The 20,110-nt window shown below is 42.1% G+C and overlaps 1 protein-coding gene across 6 annotated transcripts in view; it reads left to right on the forward strand.

The window, feature by feature from the left end:
- Positions 1 to 1,520: 1,520 nt before the first annotated feature.
- The window catches only part of LDHC (lactate dehydrogenase C), a 41,427-nt gene continuing 22,837 nt past the window's right edge, over positions 1,521 to 20,110 (forward strand). For 2 of the 6 annotated variants that reach the window (XM_030829643.1, XM_030829645.1), the window contains exons 1-3: positions 1,802 to 2,052; positions 4,397 to 4,514; positions 19,467 to 19,640. In XM_030829643.1, the coding sequence (XP_030685503.1) occupies positions 1,873 to 2,052; positions 4,397 to 4,514; positions 19,467 to 19,640 (472 nt within the window). In that variant the 5' untranslated portion in view covers positions 1,802 to 1,872. Of the gene's footprint in view, positions 1,672 to 1,801; positions 2,053 to 4,396; positions 4,515 to 19,466; positions 19,641 to 20,110 lie in introns of those variants that run through there. The other 4 variants (XM_003254298.3, XM_030829644.1, XM_030829647.1 and 1 more) reach the window with 4 other exon arrangements.

The following is a 20,110-nucleotide window of genomic DNA, read 5'->3' on the forward strand; positions in this document are numbered from 1 at the left end:
TTTAAAGAACAGCAAAAAGTCCTGATCCAAAAAAGCTGTCCAAAGCCTAGTTGGAAGGGAGTGTATTGAGTGTCCTGAAATGATATCGGAAGTGGGGGTAGGAGGCCAAATCTTGAAGATCTAGGTTGTGGTAAAAGTGGGTTACTCTACGTGTAATGGAAAGCCACGGAAGAGTTTAAAGCAGGGTTATTGCATAATCTGAACCATATTAAAAACAAATACTGACTGGGCGTGGTGGTTCACGCCTGTAATCCCAGCACTTTGGGAGGCCGAGGTGGGCAGATCACTTGAGGTCAAGAGTTCGAGACCAACCTGGCCAGCATGGTGAAATACAAAAAAATACAAAAAAATTTGCCCTGCGGCTGGGCGCGGTGGCTCACGCCTGTAATCCCAACACTTTGGGAGGGCGGATCACGAGGTCAAGAGTTGGAGACCATCCTGGCCAACATGGTGAAACCCCATCTCTACTAAAAATACAAAAATTAGCCGGGCGTGGTGGCGCACGCCTGTAGTCCCAGCTACTTGGGAGGCTGAGGCAGGAGAATTGCTTGAACCCAGGCGGTGGAGGTTGCAGTGAACTGAGATCGCGCCACTGCACTCCAGCTTGGGCGACAGAGTGAGACTGTATCTCAAAAACAACAACAATAACAACACTACAGGCTATTATAAGAAAAATAAAAAAAAAAAAAAAAAAAAAAAAAAAAAAAAAAAAAAAAAAAAAAAAAGAAAAATAAATTATATTTTGGATTTTGAAAAAGGTTCAAATGCAAATACTCGACAAAAGATGGAGTAGGTTGTGTCCCCTTCTGTGAGATATATATATCTCTCTCACACACACAAAAAAAAATATATATATATATATATATATATGTATATATTTTTTTGAGATGGAGTTTCTCTCTCGTTGCCCAGTCTGGAGCACAGTGGTGCGATCTTGGCTCACTGCAACCTCCGCCTCCTGGGTTCAAGCGATTCTCCTGCCTCAGCCTCCCAAGTAGCTGGGACTACAGGCATGCACCATCATGCCCGACTAATTTTATATTTTTAGTAGAGACGGGGTTTCGCCACGTTGGCCGGGCTGGTCTCAAACTCCTGACCTCAGGTGATCCACCTGCCTCGGCCTCCCAAAGTGCTGGGATTACAGGTGTGAGCCACCGCGTCCGGCCATGAGTTATAAATATTAACAATTTCTTGCTGTAAATTGAAAGCATCCTTCGCATCTTTGCGTTTCATTACTACCCTCTGTTCTCTCAAGAGAAATTCTAACTTTGTTTCAGCACTCAGTCCTGAAGTTTCAGAAGTTAATAATTTTTTAAAATCCTGCAAATAATGCATGGATATCCCCGTCTTGCACACTCTTTGGGCCAGTCTAGAATTCTTCGCATTAACATTTCGGTGATCTGGACCGCCGCCACCCACACAGCGCTCCAGGGCAGAAAAGACGCCCCATGCCGGCGCCTGGCCCGGCGGGGGGCGGAGCTTGCGTGCTGACGCAGAAGAGCCGAGCGGGGGAGCGTGCGTGTCTGGAGTCGCGCAGAAGGCAACCGTCGCCGGGCTTCGCGCCTCAGGTGTCGTTGGTGTATTTTTCTGGTGTCACTTCTGTGCCTTCCTTCAAAGGTGGTGCTTTGCCCTTTTGGGTCATCTGTACTGATTGCGCCAAGCAAAGCATTTGTGAGCGTGTGGTGCTGGGGTGAAAGTGGTGGCTGGGGGCAGGGAGAAATCCAAAAGCCCGCTGGTGCCCCAGCCCTCCCATTGCCTGGTAGACTGGGCCTTGCTTTACCCTCCCCGCACCCTTTGACCAGGAAATTCTTTCTTTGGCTTCCCCCCATCCCCGGCTCCAACATTCTGCAAACTGAAGAGGTAGTTTCTTAGATGTTCAGTGTGGTTAATCCAATGAAATTGCATTATCCCTATCAGGTTCTCCAAATGTCAACTGTCAAGGAGCAGCTAATTGAGAAGCTAATTGAGGATGATAAAAATTCCCAGTGTAAAATTACTATTGTTGGAACTGGTGCCGTAGGCATGGCTTGTGCTATTAGCATCTTACTGAAGGTGAGTGAGAAGCCCATCCTGTGGCTGAAAATCAAGTGAGCACCTCAGAGGCTTGTATATGTCGATGTATTCAGGGTTGCGGGGTTAATCCCTTGAAAGCGATTATGTATCCTTTGACCTTTCCTCCCTCCCTCCCTCCCTTCCTTCCTTCCTTCCTTTCTCTCTTTCTTTTCTTTTCCTTTTTTTTTTTTAACTTCTTCTTTCTTTTCCTTTCTTTTTCTGACTTTTCTTTTTCTTTTTTTGAGACAGGATTTGTCTGTTACCCAGGTTGGAGTGCAGTGGCGCGATTTTGGCCCACTGCAACCCTCCACCTCCCAGGCTCAAGCGATTCTCCTGCCTCGGGCCTCTTGAATAGCTGGGGGCCACAGGTATTATGGCACCACCAGGCCTGGCTAATTTTTTATATTTTTAGTAGAGATGCGGTTTCTCCATGTTGGCCAGGCTGGTTTCGAACTCCTGACCTCAAGTGATCCGCCTGCCTTGGCCTCCCAAAGTACTGGGATTACAGGCATGAGCCACCACACCTGGCTGCCAGTAGGTATTGTTTTTAACCTTTGTGCCCTCCTCCCTGTCTGCTTTTGGAGTCCCCAGTGTTTATTGTTCCCTTTTTTTTTTTTTTTTTTTTTTTTGAGAAGGAGTCTTGCTCTGTTGCCAGGCTGGAGTGCGGCGGCACGATCTCGGCTCCCGCCAACCTCCGTCTCCCAGGTTCAAGCGATTCTCCTGCCTCAGCCTCCTGAGTAGCTGGGACTACAGGCATGTGCCACCATGCCCAGCTAATTTTTATATTTTCAGTAGAGACGGGGTTTCATCATGTTGGCCAGGATGGCCTTGATTTCTTGACCTCGTGATCCGCCTGCCTCAGCCTCCCAAAGTGCTGGGATTACAGGCATGAGCCACCATGCCTAGCTGTAAGTAGGGACTTTTACCTCTTTCCCTTACTGTTTGCCTTTGGAATCTGGCCACTGAAATCTGAATGAATACACTCCTTCTATATAGTTCCGTACTCTGTCGCATGTGACAAAAACCCAATTTAAATTAGGGTAAGCAGAAAAAGATGATATATTGTTCATGTAACTGGAAATAGGGCAAAACTAGCTTCAGGTACTACCGGATTCTGAAGTTCAGACATATCAAGACATAATCTTTGCATATTTGGTTGAGATTTTCTCTGTTGGCTTAATTCGTAGAGTCTTTCTATGTGGTGGTAAAGATGGCTGTACAGTTTGTTCTTAGATTCTTGTTTTTTCTCCAACTCTACAGTCCTTACTAGTGTTCTTAGATTTGCATGTTATTCTTAGAGCTTATGATTCCAAAGAAAAGTGAGATGTAATCTTCCATCTTCCATTTTCAAACTTCATAGACATGCTTGTTTCTTATACCTGGGCCATATGTCCACTTATGAACTGATTTCTGTGACCAGAAGGAAAGGATGGAACAATTGGCTAGGTCTGGGTTTTATGCCCATCTACCCCAAGCTTGGAAGACCAACGGTAATTGTACTGCACTGAAACACATGGAATGGGTTCCCATGGAAAAGAGAAATTCTATTACCAGAAAAAGGGACACTAGACAAATGAAAACAATAAGTGTTCATCAGAGGTGGTTACCTTCCTGTTTGGGCCATAATGACGCATACTAAAAGCGGCTTTAGCCAACTCAGAAATTAGGCTTAAGGTTAAATATAATAAAATCCTTGCCAGGTGTGGTGGCTCAGGCCTGTAATCCCAGGACTTTGCGAGGCTGAGGTGGGCAGATCACTTGAGGTTAGGAGTTTGAGACCAGCCTGACCAATATGGTGAAACCCCGTCTCTACTAAAAATACAAAAATTAGCTGGACATGGTGGCAGGCGCCTGTAATCCCAGCTACTCAGGAGGCTGAAGTACGAAAATCACTTGAACCTGGGAGACGGAGGTTGCAGTGCCCAAGATTGTGCCACTGCACTCCAGCCTGGGCGACAGAGTGAGACTTCATCTCAAACAAAACAAAACAAAACAAAAAACACAAAAATAAAGGCTAAATATAATAAAAGCCTTTGAAATCATTTTGTTTTCCTTGGTTTCAAATTGTTATCTGAATGGCAAAAAAACAAAAACAAAAACAAAAAACACCCAGCTCTAAAAGGTTCTAACAATTATATGAAGTCAAACAATAATTTTTGCTACATCTTAATGTTTACTTACCTTGACTTTCGGTCACCCAGGCTCATTGAAAAACTATTTTTATATCATTTTTCCCTATTAAAATATGAGATTCCTTTAATTATCAAGTAGCCACATGAAAATTCTTCTTATTCTCCTAAAACTTAAGCAGGAACATTTTATTCAGAACTTTCATATATTTTAGGATTTGGTTGATGAACTTGCCCTCGTTGATGTTGCATCGGACAAACTGAAGGGAGAAATGATGGATCTTCAGCATGGCAGTCTTTTCTTTAGTACTTCAAAGATTACTTCTGGAAAAGGTTAATTTTAGTTTTATAAAATAAATTTTACCAATCTGATGTCAATAAATATAAAATTAAAAATAGCACCATGCCATTGGGCCATATAATTTAATTTAGTTAATTATTTTTTTTGTTTTTTGAGAGTCTCACTCTGTCACCCAGATTAGAGTGCAGTGGCGTCATCTTGGCTCACTGCAACCTCCATCTCCCAGCTTCAAGTGATTCTCCTGCCTCGGTCTCCTGTGTAGCTGGGATTACAGGCATGCGCCACCACGCCTGGCTAATTTTTGTATTTTTAGTAGAGACGTGGTTTCGCCATGTTGGCCAGGCTGGTCTCAAACTCCTGACCTCAGGTGATTGGGCCATATAGTTTATTTTTATTTATTTATTTATTTTGAGACAGAGTCTCGCTCTGTTGCCCAGGCTGGAGTGCAGTGGCACGATCTCAGCTCACTGCAACCTGTACCACCCGGGTTCAAGCAATTTTCTTGCCTCAGTCTCCCGAGTAGCTGGGATTACAGGCATGCGCCATCACACCCGGCTGATTTTTGTATTTTTAGTAGAGATGGGGTTTCACTATATGTTGGCCAGGCTGGTCTCGAACTCCTGACTTCAGGTGATCCACCTGCCTCGGCCTTTGAAAGTGCTGGAATTACAGGTGTGAGCTGCCATGCCCAGCCGGGCCATATAATTTAAAAAGTTGATTTTTTAAAAAAGAACATTTCAATATAATTGGAGCATATTTGGAAAACAGAAAAAAAGTATAAAGAAAAATTGAATCTCTTCTATTAATGACTTTAGGTTTTCTAAGCTTTTGTTTTCTTTACATAACTGATGTATAAATGCTTTTAAGCTTGTCATTCTGTCTTATATATTTTCCCAAGAATGTACAATCTTGAAGAGTTTTTTAATATTATTAATACATTTATCCATATTCTTTGGTTTTCTTTCTATGTTTATAGTGAACCAGGTTTCAAGGCATAGCATGAGGTCATAGAACATAAGAAATTTAGAACTTGGCCTCATTGGCATTAGCATCATCTGTTGACCAACTAAGAAGCCTCAGATAATTAGGAAACATAATTATTTTATCATACACTAAAGTATATGGTGCACTGTTTGGTAATGTGATTCAACAGATATACTTTCTACTAGAAGCCCTCTTATCCAACATGATTGAGGTTGAAGGTAGTTACCTAATTTAAACATGCTTCTTAGAAAGAGCCATGATAAACATTTTATATTGACCTAAAACATACACATGTAGATACAAGTTCATTTGCTGATTTTCTGATTGTAGGGCAAGGCCTTTGAGTACGGCTCAGCTGATTAGAGTTTTGCAGTGCCTTCCCATCCCTTCCCCCTTCCCTTCCATCTTTCCCTTCCCTTCCTTTTCCCTTTCCCTTTCCTTCCCCCTTTCCCTTCTCCCTTCATTTCATTCCTCCTTTCCTCCTCTTCCCCTTTCCCCGTCTAATCCTCTCCCCTCCACTCACCTCCCCTCCCCTCCCCAGCCCTCCATCCTTTCCTTTCCTCTCCTCTCCATGTTGCCCAGATTGGAGTGGCTATTTATTTATTTATTTATTTTTGAGAAAGAGTCTTGATCTGTTGCCCAGGCTGGAGTGTGGTAGTGCAACCTCAGCTCACCACAACCTCCACCTCCGAGGTTCAAACGATTCTCCTGCCTCAGCCTCCCAAGTAGCTGGGACTATAGGTGTGTGCCACCATGCCTGGCTAATTTTTGTGTTTTTAGCAGACACAGGGTTTCACCATGTCAGCCAGGCTGGTCTTGAACTCCTGACCTCAGGTGACCCACCTGCCTTGGCCTCCCAAAGTGCTGGGATTACAGGCGTGAGCCACTGCACCCGGCCTGGAGTGGCAATTTATAGGCATGGTCTTAGCACACTACAATCTCAAACTCCTGGGCTGAAATGGTCCTCCTGCCTCAGCCTGGCAAGTACCTGGGACAACAGGCGGTGTCTTTCTGAAAGCATGTCAATAATGATCATTTAGATTGCATTAAAGTGCTACAAGAAATTTAAAAGTGTTCATCAGGCAGTCTGGTTATAAAACCTTACTTAATTTTATGACTTTATTTATTTTATTTTTGGAGACAGTTTCACCAGGCTGGAGTGCAGTGGCATAATAATGGTTCACTGCAGCCTCGAATTCCCAGGCTCAGGTGATCCTCCCACCTCACCCTTCTGTGTAGCTAGGACTATAGGTGCACAGCACCACACCCAGCTAATTTTTAAAAAATTATTATTAGTAGAGATGGGGTGTCACTCTGTTGCTCAGGCTGGTCTCAAACTCCTAGGCTCAAGCAGTTGCAGGTGTGAGCCACCACGCCCAGCCCATTTTTATCCCTTTCTCAAACCTAGAAGGACAATTTTTAAACAATTTGCTTTTAATATCTTCCCAGGGATTAACTTACTTTTCATAGAAACAATTATTTTTAATATTAATTATGGAATACTTGATAGAGAAAAATAGATTAAAAATAATGTAACATTGGGAGGCTAATGTAGGAGGGTCACTTGAGGCCAGGAGTTTGAAATCAGCCAGAGGCAACATAGTGAGACCCTGTCTCCATTGTGCCTGTAGCCCTAGCTTTGCGAGGCTGATGCAGGAGGATTGGTTGAGTTCAAGGTCGCAGTGAGCTATGATTGTACCACTGCACTCCAGCCTGGGCACAAAGGAAGATCCTATTGCTAAAATATATATAATAATATAACAAACATCAGTGCATCTACCACTCAGCAAAAGAAATAAAACATTACCAAGTCAGTTGATACATTCTGTATATTTATATCTTCCTGTCCCTCAAATCTCAATGTTGAATGTGGTGTTTACCTTTACCAAACATTTCTTTCACACTGGTATTTAGTGACTTATATTATCTTTAAGTATATATAATAATAATAAATACATAAATATATTTGAGTACAAATATGACTAATTCTTGACATGTAGCAACTAATGAGCAGAAGTACATAGACATACTAGATAGTAGTTTACTAGTTGAGAGTGTTTAGTATGCCTGGGGTATCAGTATGTTTTGTATCAGTTAATTTGGTGGATTGGTTAAATGGAGTCAAATTAAAAGAGTATTACTATTTTATTTTATTTTATTTTTTGAGATGGAGTCTTGCTCTATCACCCAGGCTGGAGTGCAGTGGTGTGATCTCTGCTCACTGCAACCTCCACCTCCCAGGTTCAAGAGATTCTCCTGCCTCAGCCTCCCAAGTAGCTGGGATTACAGGTGCATACCACCATGCCCAGCTAATTGTGTTTTTAGTAGAGATGAGGTTTCACCATGTTGGCCAGGCTGGTCTCAAATGCCTGACTTCAAGCGATCCACCTGCCTTGGCCTCCCAAAGTGCCGGGATTACAGGTGTGAGCCACCACACCTGGCCATATTTTAAAATACTTGAAAACATATTCAACCTTCAATTTCTAATAATATGGCAGGATAAATACCTGGATTAATCTTTTGCTGTAAATGAGAAAACTCCTGCATAAAATATGAAATAAAAAAAATCAATCCTTGAGAAAGAATATGCTCTTAACAAAAAAGTAAGGCGTTTTCACAACAGGTACTGAATGAAGTGAGGAAACCAGAGAGTTAAGCAGAGCACTGCAGCTCTGATTGCTCTTTTTACCCCGATAGCATTTGCCAAACATGGTGGACGTCAATTTTGGTGTTCACTGACTCATAAAATTTAGGAGACCAGAGACAGAGCTTGGGGATTTGGGGAGATCACCCCACAAAGCTGGTACCCTAGTGGACTAAGCCAGGGGTTACTAAACTTTTTCGGGAAAGAGTCAGATAGTAGATATTTTAGGCTTTTCCAGCTATGTAGTTCCTATTATACCTACTCAACTTTGCTCTTACGGTGCAAAAGGAAGCCACAGACAATAATACATAAGCAAGTGGGTGTGGCTCCAGTGAGACTCTATTTACCAAACACAGGTGGTAGACCAGATATCGCTTGCCTGCCAACAGTAGTTTACCATTGCCAGAACTCTACCATTAATGTAATGATGATCTACAAATAATTATTCTCTGCCTGCCTTTGGGGACTACAAGTAAAATTGAATGTCTTAGACACTTTAGTGGGGGAATATACCTGCTAAGGATTTGGAACCACAAGCTGGCTCTTATTTGAGTTCGAGAAAACCTTAAGCAGTCAGATGGTAGCTGGAGGAAACTTACTTTATTTCAGGCCTCAAAGAACTTCCACAAATAAACTTCCAGAGAAAATGAACATCTCACAATAGAAATAATTAAATCTGCAAGAAAAGGCATGAGCAAGAACCAGCATAACAGAAACATGCTACTATAAATTATCAAACACAAATTATAAAATTAATATGATTATTCTACTTAAAAAATAAAGGACAGACTTGAAAATATCAGCATGAGACAGGAGACTATAAAAACATTTAAAAAGTAACAAAATATAAATGTGAAAAACTCAGTGGAGCCAGGCATAGTGGCTCAGTCCTATAATCCCAGCACTTTGGGAAGCTGAGGCAGGTGGATTGGTTGAGGTCAGGAGTTGGGGATCAGCTTGGCCAACATGGTGAAAACCTGTCTCTACTAAAAATACAAAAATTAGCTGGGTGTGGTGATGCATGCCTGTAGTCCCAGCTACTTAGGAGGCTGAGGCAAGAGAATCACTTGAACCAGGAGGCAGAGGTTGCAATGAACTGAGATGGCACCACTCCACACTCCAGCCTGGGCGACAAAGCGAGACTCCATCTTAAAACAACAACAACAACAACCTCTATGGATATAATGATAGATTAGACACATTTGAAGAGAGAAGTGGCAAAGCTAAGGCAATTACCCAGAAAACAAGAAGTAGAAAATATAACAGGTTAAGAGTTATGGAGGATAGAATCATCACATTTGAAGAGATTATGATTGAGCATTTTTGAAGACCACTGAAAAATATCAACCCACAGATTTAAGAAGCAAATAATTTCAAGAAGAATAAATACAATATCCCTACCTGGACATATTCTTATGAAATTAGAGAACACTAAAGGCAAAAAGAAGTTCTTAAAAATTGTCAGAAGATAAATTACCTACAGAAAAGGGAGAGGGTGACAATAGCAGCAGTGAAACCAGAAGACAATGGAATGATATTTTCAATGTGCTGAGGGAGGAGTAAGTGTCAATCTGGAATCTACCCAGCAAAAACATCTTTCAAGAACAAGGACAAAGCTGGGCCTGGTAGCAGGCTGAGGCAGAAGGATCACTTTGAGACCAGCCTGGGCAGCATAGTGAAATCCTGTCTCTTAAAAAAAAAAAAAAAAAAAAAAAAAAAAAAAAGAGTGAATGAAGGTGTTTTCAGAAATAGGCTGAGACAATTACTGTCAGACCTTCCATAAGGAAATACAAAAGTATATATCTCAGGCAAAAGAAAAGTGATCTTACATACAAGATCTGTGATGCAAGACAAAAAATGAAGGGCAGAGAAAATGGTAAATATGAAGGCAAATCTAAATAAACATCAATTGTATAAAACTGTAACCTTGGGGGATTAAAAAATTTTTGAATATAGCATATAAATACACGGGCGAGGTGTGATAGTTATGAATGAAGTAGTGTTCTAAGTTTCCTGTGTCATTAAGGAAGCAGGAAGTGTGGTGATTAACTTTGAACTTTGATAAGTTAAAAATGCATGTTGTAATTTCTTTTTTTTCTTTTTCAAATTTTTATATTTTATTTTATTTTGAGACAAAGTCTCACACTGTCACCCAGGCTGGAGTGCAGTGGTGTGATCTCAGCTCACTGCACCCTCCGCCTCCCAGGTTCAAGTGATTCTCCTGCCTCAGCCTCTTGAGTAGCTGAAATTACAGGCACGCACCGCTGAGCCGGCTAATTTTTTGTATTTTTAGAAGAGATGGGGTTTCACCATGTTGGCCAGGCTGGTCTCTAACTCCTGACCTCAGGTGATCTGCCCGCCTCGGCTTCCCAAAGTGCTGGGATTACAGGAGTGAGCCACCATGCCTGGCCTCAAATTTTTAAATAATTCTTAAAGAGGCGAGGTGTAGGTCGGATGTGGTGGCTCACGCCAGTAATCCTAGAACTTTGGGAGGCTAGACAGGCAGATCACTTGAGGTCAGGAGTTTGAGACCAGCATGGCCAACCTGGTGAAACCCCATCTCTACTAAAAATAACAAAAATTAGTTGGGCGTGGTGATGCATACCTATAATCCCAGCTACTCAGGAACCTGAGGCAGGAGAATCGCTTTAACCTGGGAGGCGGAGGTGGCAGTGAGCCGAGATCGTGCCATTACACTCCAGCCTAGGTGACAAGAGCGAAACTCCATCTCAAAACAAACAAAAAACACAAAGAGATGGGATCTCGCTATTTTGCCCAGGCTGGTCTCAAACTCCTGGGCCCAAAGGATCCTCCTGCCTCACTCAGCTGGGATTACAGATGACATGGTCTAACTTCTGTGACAGCTAACAAAAGAACAGAAACCTTTAAATTCTTAAAGGGGTCTGGGCATAGTGGCTCATGCCTGTAATCTCAGCACTTTGGGAGGCCAACGCAGGCAAATCATTTGAGGTCAGGAGTTCAAAACTAGCCTGGCCAACATGGTGAAACCCTGTCTCTACTAAAACTACAAAAATTAGCTGCATGTGGTGGTGCACGCCTGTAGTCCCAGCTACTCAGGAGGCTGAGGCAGGAGAATCACTTCAACCTGTTGCAGTGAGCCAAGATTGCTGCCACTATACTCCAGCCTGAGCGATGGAGCAAGACTCTGATCCAAAAAAACAAAAAAATTAGTAAAGAGGAAGAATTAATGAATTAAAAAGAAGATAGAATGAATTAAAAAGAAGATAGAAATATAAGAAGAGGACAGCATATAAAACTAAAAGTTTAGCAAGGATGACAGATAAAGTTAGTAATCAGAAATTGAGGCTGGGCACGATGGCCCACGCCTGTAATCCCAGCACTCTGGGAGGCTAAGGTGGTGGATCACTTAAGGCCAGGAGTTCGAGACCAGCCTGGGCAACATGGTTAGACCCCCATCTCTACTAAAAATACAAAAATTAGCCAGGCGTGACCGGGCGTGGTGGCTCACACTTGTAATTCCAGCACTTTGGGAGGCCAAGGCGGGCGGATCACGAGGTCAGGAGATCGAGACCACGGTGAAACCCCGTCTCTACTAAAAATACAAAAAATTAGCCAGGCGTGGTGGTGGGCGCCTGTAGTCCTAGCTACTCGGAGAGGCTGAGGCAGGAGAATGGCGTGAACCCGGGAGGCGGAGCTTGCAGTGAGCCGAGATTGCGCCACTGCACTCCAGCCTGGGCGACAGAGCGAGACTCCGTCTCAAAAAAAAAAAAAAAAAAATTAGCCAGGCGTAATGGTGCACACCTGTAATCCCAGCTACTTGGTATGCTGAGGTAGGAGAATCACTTGAACCTGGAGGTGGAATTTGCAGTGAGCCGAGATTGTGGCAGTGCACTCCAGCCTGGGCAACAGAGCAAGACTCTATCTCAAAAAAAAAAAAAATCCATTATATTTCTGCATGCCAAAACCAGGCAAAATAAATCTAAAGCTATTATTTACAATATCATAAAAATAGGAAATACCTCGGATAAGAGCTTTTGTGCAGAAAACATACCACCTCATTAGAAGATGTTAAATGTCAGGCTGGGTGTGGAGCCTGTAATCCTAGCACTTTGGGAAGCTGAGGCGGGAGTATCGCTTGAGTGGAGGAGTTTAAGACCAGCCTAGGAAACGTGGTGAAACCCTGTCTTTACCAAAAATACAAAAATTAGCTGGGTGTGTTGTTGGGTGCCTGAGTCCCAGCTATTCGAGAGGCTGAGGTGGAAGGATGGCTTGAGCCTGGGAGGTAGAAGTCACAGTGAGCTGAGGTTGCGCCATTGCACTCCAGCCTGGGTGACATGTCTCAAAAACACCAAAACCGAAAAAAAACAACAAAAACTCAAAGAATATATTATCTAAATAAATGAGGGGAGGCTGGGCGCAGTAGCTTATGCCTGTAATCCCAGCACTTTGCGAGGCCAAGTCAAGTGGATCCCTTGAGGTCAGGAGTTCGAAACCAGCTTGGCCAACGTGGTGAAACCCTGTCTCTGCTAAAAATAAATTAGCCGGGCGTGGTGGCACACACCTGTAGTCCCAGCTACTCGAGAGTGAAATAAATAAATGAAGTGATAGTCCTTGTTCATAGAAGTCTCAATATTGTAAGCTATCCATTCTTCCCATATTGATTATATGCAATCCTAGTCAAAACCCCGCAGGTTTTGTTATTATTGGACATTCCAAGCTAATTCAAGACTTATTATAAAGCACTAATTATGTGCAGAGACTTAATTAGGAGACAATATAAAAAGATTGTTATATAACACTGATAATTTTCTAGATGAATAGGAAATTTATAGACCTTTAGAATTGTTCTTATGGCAGTAGTTATCATTATGGAAAAAATAAATTGATACCACACACACACCCTACCTGATACCACACACAAAAATCAAATCCAGGTTGGTTAAAGACTAAAATGTGAAAAGCAAAACTTCAAAGTTTCTCTTTAGAAGATAACGTAGAATATCCTGTGACATGAAGGTAGGGACTGATTTAAACACAAAGACACAAAAAGCATAATCAATAAAAAATACAAAGTTAAGAGTGTTCACAAAAATAAATATAAAAGAGCGAAGAGACAAGCCATAAACTGAGAGAAGATATTTGCAGTGTTAACATCTAACAAAGGAATAGTGTTCAGAATAAAAATACTTGTATTAATATAATACATAAGAAAAATATGCACAGCTCAATAGAAAAATGAGAAAAGCCTTCAATAATTTACAAAAGAAGACACTCAAGCGGCTTATAAATATAGGGAAAAAACTCAATAACCAAGCACAGGAAAATAAAAACCATATCAATATACCATTACACACCCACTAGATTGGTAGAAGTGTGATACCGTTTGTGAGGATGTGGAACAATAAGTGCTCTCACACACAGCATATAGGAGTGTAGTAAAGCCAGTTAAAAAAACAAGTTTGGCCGGGCGCGGTGGCCTGTAATCCCAGCACTTTGGGAGGCCGAGGTGGGCGGATCACGAGGTCAGGAGTTTGAGACTAGCCTGACCAACATGGTGAAACCCCGTCTGTACTAAAAATACAAAAATTAGCCGGGCATGGTGGTGCGCGCCTGTAATCCCAGCTACTCAGGAGTCTGAGGCAGGAGAATCGCTTGAACCCAGGAGGTGGAGGTTGCAGTGAGCCTAGATCACGCCACTGCACTCCAGCCTGGGCCATGGAATGAAACTCTGTCTCAAAAAAAAAAAAAAAAACAAAAAACCCACAAGTTTGTCATTACCTGGTGAAGTTGAACATGAATATATCCCACAACCTGGAAATTACACTTCTAAGTATATTCCCAAGAAAACTTTTGCACATGTGCACTAGGATACATGTACAAGAACGTATTGTAGTAGCCCCAAACTGTAAACAAGTCAATGAATCCCAGTACTAAGTTGTAAAATTATGCAGTGTAATATTGCACAGCAGTGAAAGTGAAGGAACTACAGAAACACACATTAACATGGATAAATATCAGATACATAATATTTACTTAAGAGAATACATGCTTTATGATTCAAAAACATAAAATTTACTATGTAATGCTGGGCGTGGTAGCTCAGGCCTGTAATCCTAGCACTTTGGGAGGCCGAGGTGGGCGGATCACTTGAGGTCAGGAGTTCCAGACCAGCCTGGCCACCATGGCGAAACCCTGTCTCTACTAAAGATACAAAAATTAGCTGGGTGTGGTGGCACGTGCCTGTAGTCCCAGCTACTCAGGAGGCTGAGGCAGGAGAATCGCTTGAACCTGGGAGGCGGAAGTTGCAGTCAGCTGAGATCGTGCCACTGAACTCCAGCCTGGGTGATAGAGCCATCTCAAAACAAAACAAAACAAAAATTAAAAAAAAATTAATTTGTAATTTAAACATGCATAGGTAGTAAAGCTTTTTTAAAAGTAATGTGATTTTTTGCCAGTCACAAGAGTGGTTGATAGATATAATCTATTAGAGGCATGCAGGGGCTTCCAAGGTGTTGACAATGTTCTATAAATTTGGGGATTTTTTTGTTTGTTTTTATAAAGGGTCTTGCTGTGTTGCCCAGGCTGGAGTTCAGGGTTGTGATCATAGCTCACCACAACCTCAAACTCTTGAATTCCTGGGTTCAAGCAGTCCTCCCACCTCAGCCTCCAGAGGACAAATGTGAACTAGGTGTTTATTGTGTGGTTTTGGCAGAGTTGTTTAATATTTTTAATTTTTTTCATTAAAAAATTATTACATTTTAGAGACTAGGTCTTGCCCTGTTACCCAGGCTGGAGTGCAGTGGCACGATCTCAGCTCACTGCAATCTCCACCTCCCAGGTTCAAGTGATTCTCGTGCTTCAGCCTCCCCAGTAGCTGGGATTACAGGTGTGAGCCACCGTGCTTGGTCTTTTGTGTGGTTTTAACAGAGTTGTTTAATGTTTTATAAATTGAATGTATATTTCTTATATGTTATTGTATATGAAATATTTCACAATAGAACATTTTAAAAATACATTTTGTGCCAGGCGCGGTGGCTCATGCCTGTAATCTCAGTACTTTGGGAGGCCGAGGCGGGTGGATCACAAGGTCAGGAGATCAAGACCATCCTGGCTAATGCGGTGAAACCCCATCTCTACTAAAAATAAAAAAAATTAGCCGGGCGTGTTGGCAGGCGCCTGTAGTCCCAGCTACTCGGGAGGCTGAGGCAGGAGAATGGCGTGAACCTGAGAGGCGGAGCTTGCAGTGAGCTGAGATCAGACCACTGCACTCCAGCCTGGGCGACAGAGCGAGACTCTGTCTCAGAAAAAAAAAAGAAAAGAAAAAAGAAAATACATATTGTGAGGTCTAATGGGGAAGAGCAATGATGGAACATCGTTGATTATCCACAATTTTTTTTTTTTACTTTTTAGTTTAGAGATGACAGTTCATGGGCACAATCACAGTGCACTGCAGCCTCTAATTCCTGGGTTCAAGTGACCCTCTTGCTTCAGCTTCCTAAGTAGCTGGGACTACTATGCCCAGCTCCACAGATATTTTAAATTATCTCATATGTACAATGAGTCCAGGTGCGTGGAACATAGAAGGTGCTAAGATATTTATGGGCCAGGGGTGGTGGCTCACGCCTGTAATCCCAGCACTTTGGGAGCCCAAGGCAGGTGGATCACCTGATGTCAGGAATTCAAGACCAACCTGGCCAACATGGCAAAACCCCATTTCTACTAAAGATACAAAAATTAGCTGGGCATGGTGGCGGGTCCCTGTAATCCCAGATACTTGGGAGGCTGAAGCAGGAGAATCACTTGAACCAGAGAGGCATAGGTTGCAGTGAGCCAAGATCATGCCACTCCACTCCAGCCTGGGTAACAGAGCAAGACTCTGTCTCAAAAAAAAAAAAAAAAGATATTTGTGGAAAGAAGGGAGTAATGTGAAATCAGTGAAATCAGAACCTATTATTAATATTATGGTGCTTATGATTAAGTTAGGGGTTTAAATAAGACATAACCATGGGAAGATAACATACGCTCTTATAAGGACTTTTTCATAATTATAGGCAGTAAGTGCTATAAAAAAATTCTGTGAAGAAAGTGATATTTATGAATGATATGATAAATAATGAATGATATGATGGCTTTATGTCTTATTTTTATGTCAGATTTTCCAGGTGCCCTGATCCTGTTAATGCCATCATTTCCTTACCTGTTGTTTATTTTTCTTTCTAAATATAACCACATATCATTTATGAATGATATGATAAATACTTGGGGATATCTAGCAGAGGAATTGGTATTTGAAGAAGTACTTGACTAATAATAATGTTAATTGCTAACATTTATTGAACATTTAATACACACTGTTGAGTACTTAATGTATATTAACTCACTAAGTTATCTTCTTAAGAACCATATTTTTTAAAAAGCTATTAGCGGCTGGGCGTGGTAGCTCATGCCTGTAATCCCAGCACTGTGGGAGGCTGAGGCGGGTAGATCATGAGGTCAGGAGTACAAGACCAGCCTGGTCAAGATGGTGAAACCTCGTCTCTACTAAAAATACAAAAATTAGCCGGGCGTGGTGGCGGGTGCCTGTAATCCCAGCTCCTTGGGAGGCTGAGGCAGGGTATTGCTTGAACCTGGGAGGCGGAGGTTGCAGTGAGCTGAGATCGCACCACTGCACTCCAGCTTGTGTGACAGAGCAAGATTGTGCCTCAAAAAAACAAACAACAAAATAACAACAAAAAAATGCTATTAGCTTGATCTTGTAGATGAGGAAGTGAGAGTTAGAGGGGTAGGCAAAGTAATTGTCCACGGTTACACAGCTAGTAAGTGGCAAAGTTGGGAATACTGGCAGTTAGACCTCAGAGCTTTTGCTCCAGACCACTGTAGTTTATGGTTTCTTTGTGGTTATATTTACAAAGAAAAATAAATAACAGGTAAAGAAATGATGGCACTAACAGGATCAGGGCACCTGGAAAATCTGACATAAAAATAAGACATAAAGCTAGTAAAGATAATTTGGAGCCAGATTTTTTTTTTTTTGAGATGGAGTCTTGCTCTGTTACTTAGGCCGGAGTGCAGTGGCACAATCTTGGCTCACTGCAACCTCCACCTCCCAGGTTCAAGTGATTTTCCTGCTTTAGCCTCCTGAGTAACTGGGATTACAGCATGTGCCATCATGCCCAGCTAATTTTTGTAGTTTTAGTAGAGACGGGGTTTCACCATGTTGGCTAGGCTGGTCTTGAACTCCTGACCTCAAGTGATCCACCCATCTCGGCCTCCTAAAGTGCTGGGATTACAGGTGTGAGCCACTGTGCCTGGCCAGAAACGTCATCTAATTCCTAAGTTTGCCTTTCTAGTTAAAATCTTTACTGGGGCAGGAAAAACAACAGTGTTCATATTTCATAAATTATCTTCTCTTTTGGATTAGAAAGATACAAGAATCACCATAAATGAAGATGTAATATTTTAAAAATTAAGTAGATTTCATTTTCTTTTCTTTCTTTCCTTTTTTTTTTTTTTTTTTTTTTTTTTTGAGACAGAGTCTCACTCTGTCACACAGGCTGGAGTGCAGTGGCACTGTCTGGGCTCACTGCAACCTCCGCCTCCTGGGTTCAAGCCATTCTCCTGCCTCAGCCTCCTGAGTAGCTGGGATTACAGATGCATGCCACCATGGCTGGCTAATTTTTGTATTTTTAGTAGAGACATGTTGGTCAGGCTGGTCTTGAACTCCTGACCTCAAGTGATCCGCCAGCCTCAACTTCCAAAGTGTTGGAATTACAGGTGTGAGCCACCACGCCCAGCTATTAGATTTCATTTTCTAAAAGAACATGAAAAGTCGAGATGAGATAGATATAGAGGATATTTTAACTAATTTTTTACATCCATGTGGTAGATAGCCTTCAGCTATATAGTGCTTTTTAAAAAAGTCCAGTATGAGGCCACATGTGGTGGCTCACGCCTGTAATCCCAACACTTTAGGAGGCCGAGGTAGGTGGATCAGTTGAGGTCAGGAGTTTGAAACCAGCCTGGCCAACATGGTGAAAACCCGTCTCTACCAAAAAATAAAATTTTAGCTGTGTGTGATGGTGCGTGCCTATAGTCCCAGCTACTCAGGAGGCTGATGTGGGAGAATCTCTTGAACCTGAGAGGCAGACGTTGCAGTGAGCTGAGATGGCACCACCATACTCCAGCCTGGGCAACAGAGTGAGACCCTATCTCGAAAAAAAAAAAAAAAGAAGTCCAGTATGAGTTAGTAAGTGCTACATAGTAGTGACATTGTATTCAACAGGTGAAACAACTGGTCATTTAGTACGTAGTTTATTTTCTTGTGTGGGTCAAGAACTTGTTTGTGATTTCAAACCCAGTCCCTTACAATATTAGAAGTAAATACATTCTCACTCTTAGACTCCTGAAACAGACACATAAATTCTCAGAGTTCTAAGTCTTTATTCATTTTGGTCTTTCTTTTTTTTTTTTTTGAGATGCACTCACCAGGCTGGAGTGCAGTGGCACGATCTTTGTTCACTTCAACCTCTGCCTCCCAGGTTCAAGCGATTCTCCTGCCTCAGCCTCCCAAGTAGCTGAGACTACAGGCATGTGCCGCCAGTCCCAGCTAATTTTTGTATTGTTAGTAGAGACAGGATTTTACCATGTTGGCCAAGATGGTCTTGATCTCTTGACCTCGTGATCTGCCCGCCTTGGCCTCCCAAAGTTCTGGGATTACAGGCGTGAGCCACTGTGCCCGGCCTCATTTTGGTGTTTCTAAGAAGGCAGAGAGCTGACTTTCATTGCCTTGGGCCTTCATAACACATGGGAATTTGGGCAAAAGGGGATGTTAGTTTCTATTATTATAAAAAATTTTGAGGTAGCTATGTGAAATTTGGCAAGTCATAGTGACAAGGCTTCCTTCAGATTATACAGGTTAGAAAAGTCTGTTCATCTCCAAAATGCCAGACATAAAGGTACATGGATACTTTAATATAATACTAAGAACATACGGCTGGGTGCGGTGGCTCACGCTTGTAATCCCAGCACTTTGGGAGGCCGAGGCGGGCGGATCATGAGGTCAGGAGATCGAGACCATGGCGAAACCCCGTCTCTACTAAAAATACAAAAAAATTAGCCGGGCATGGTGGCGGGCGCCTGTAGTCCCAGCTACTCGGAGAGGCTGAGGCAGGAGAATGGCATGAACCTGGGAGGCGGAGCTTGCAGTGAGCCGAGATTGCGCCACTGCACTCCAGCCTGGGTGACAGAGCAAGACTCCGTCTCAAAAAAAAAAAAAAAAAAAAAAAAAAAAGAACATACAATAGAGTTTGAAGGAGTTAAGGCACAGTGGTTATGGTAATCTTGATCCAAATATAGTATTTTGTTTCCTTTTTAGATTACAGTGTATCTGCAAACTCCAGAATAGTTATTGTCACAGCAGGTGCAAGGCAGCAGGAGGGAGAAACTCGCCTTGCCCTGGTCCAACGTAATGTGGCTATAATGAAATCAATCATTCCTACTATAGTCCATTATAGTCCTGATTGTAAAATTCTTGTTGTTTCAAATCCAGGTGAGTTTTCTGTCTTCCATTCTATTGTATAAGGATGATCTTTCCATACCATTCCTTTAAAAGAATCAACTTCATTGAGGTAACATTTATGTACAATAAATTGCATTCATTTAAAGTATATAATGCAATGAGTTTTGATAAATGTAATCACTCATGAAACTACCACCATGATCAAGATACAAAACATTTCAGTTACCTCTGAAAGTTTTCTTGTGCCTCCTTGCAGTTCATCTCTCATTCCACCTCTGGCCCCATTTTCTGGAATTTTATATGAATGGAATCATGCTGAATGTAATTTTTTCTGCCTGACTTCTTTAACCCAGCATAATTATTTTGGGATTCATCCATATTATTGAGTGTATCATATTGTTCCTTTTTTAGTGCCAAAGTATTCTTTTGTTTATACATTTTTGTTTGTTTGTTTGAGATGGGGTCTCACTCTGAGATGGGGTGTCACTCAACCTCTGTCT

The sequence above is a fragment of the Nomascus leucogenys genome, chromosome 15 (genome assembly GCF_006542625.1).
Source record: "Nomascus leucogenys isolate Asia chromosome 15, Asia_NLE_v1, whole genome shotgun sequence".
Taxonomy (NCBI): Eukaryota; Metazoa; Chordata; class Mammalia; order Primates; family Hylobatidae; genus Nomascus; species Nomascus leucogenys.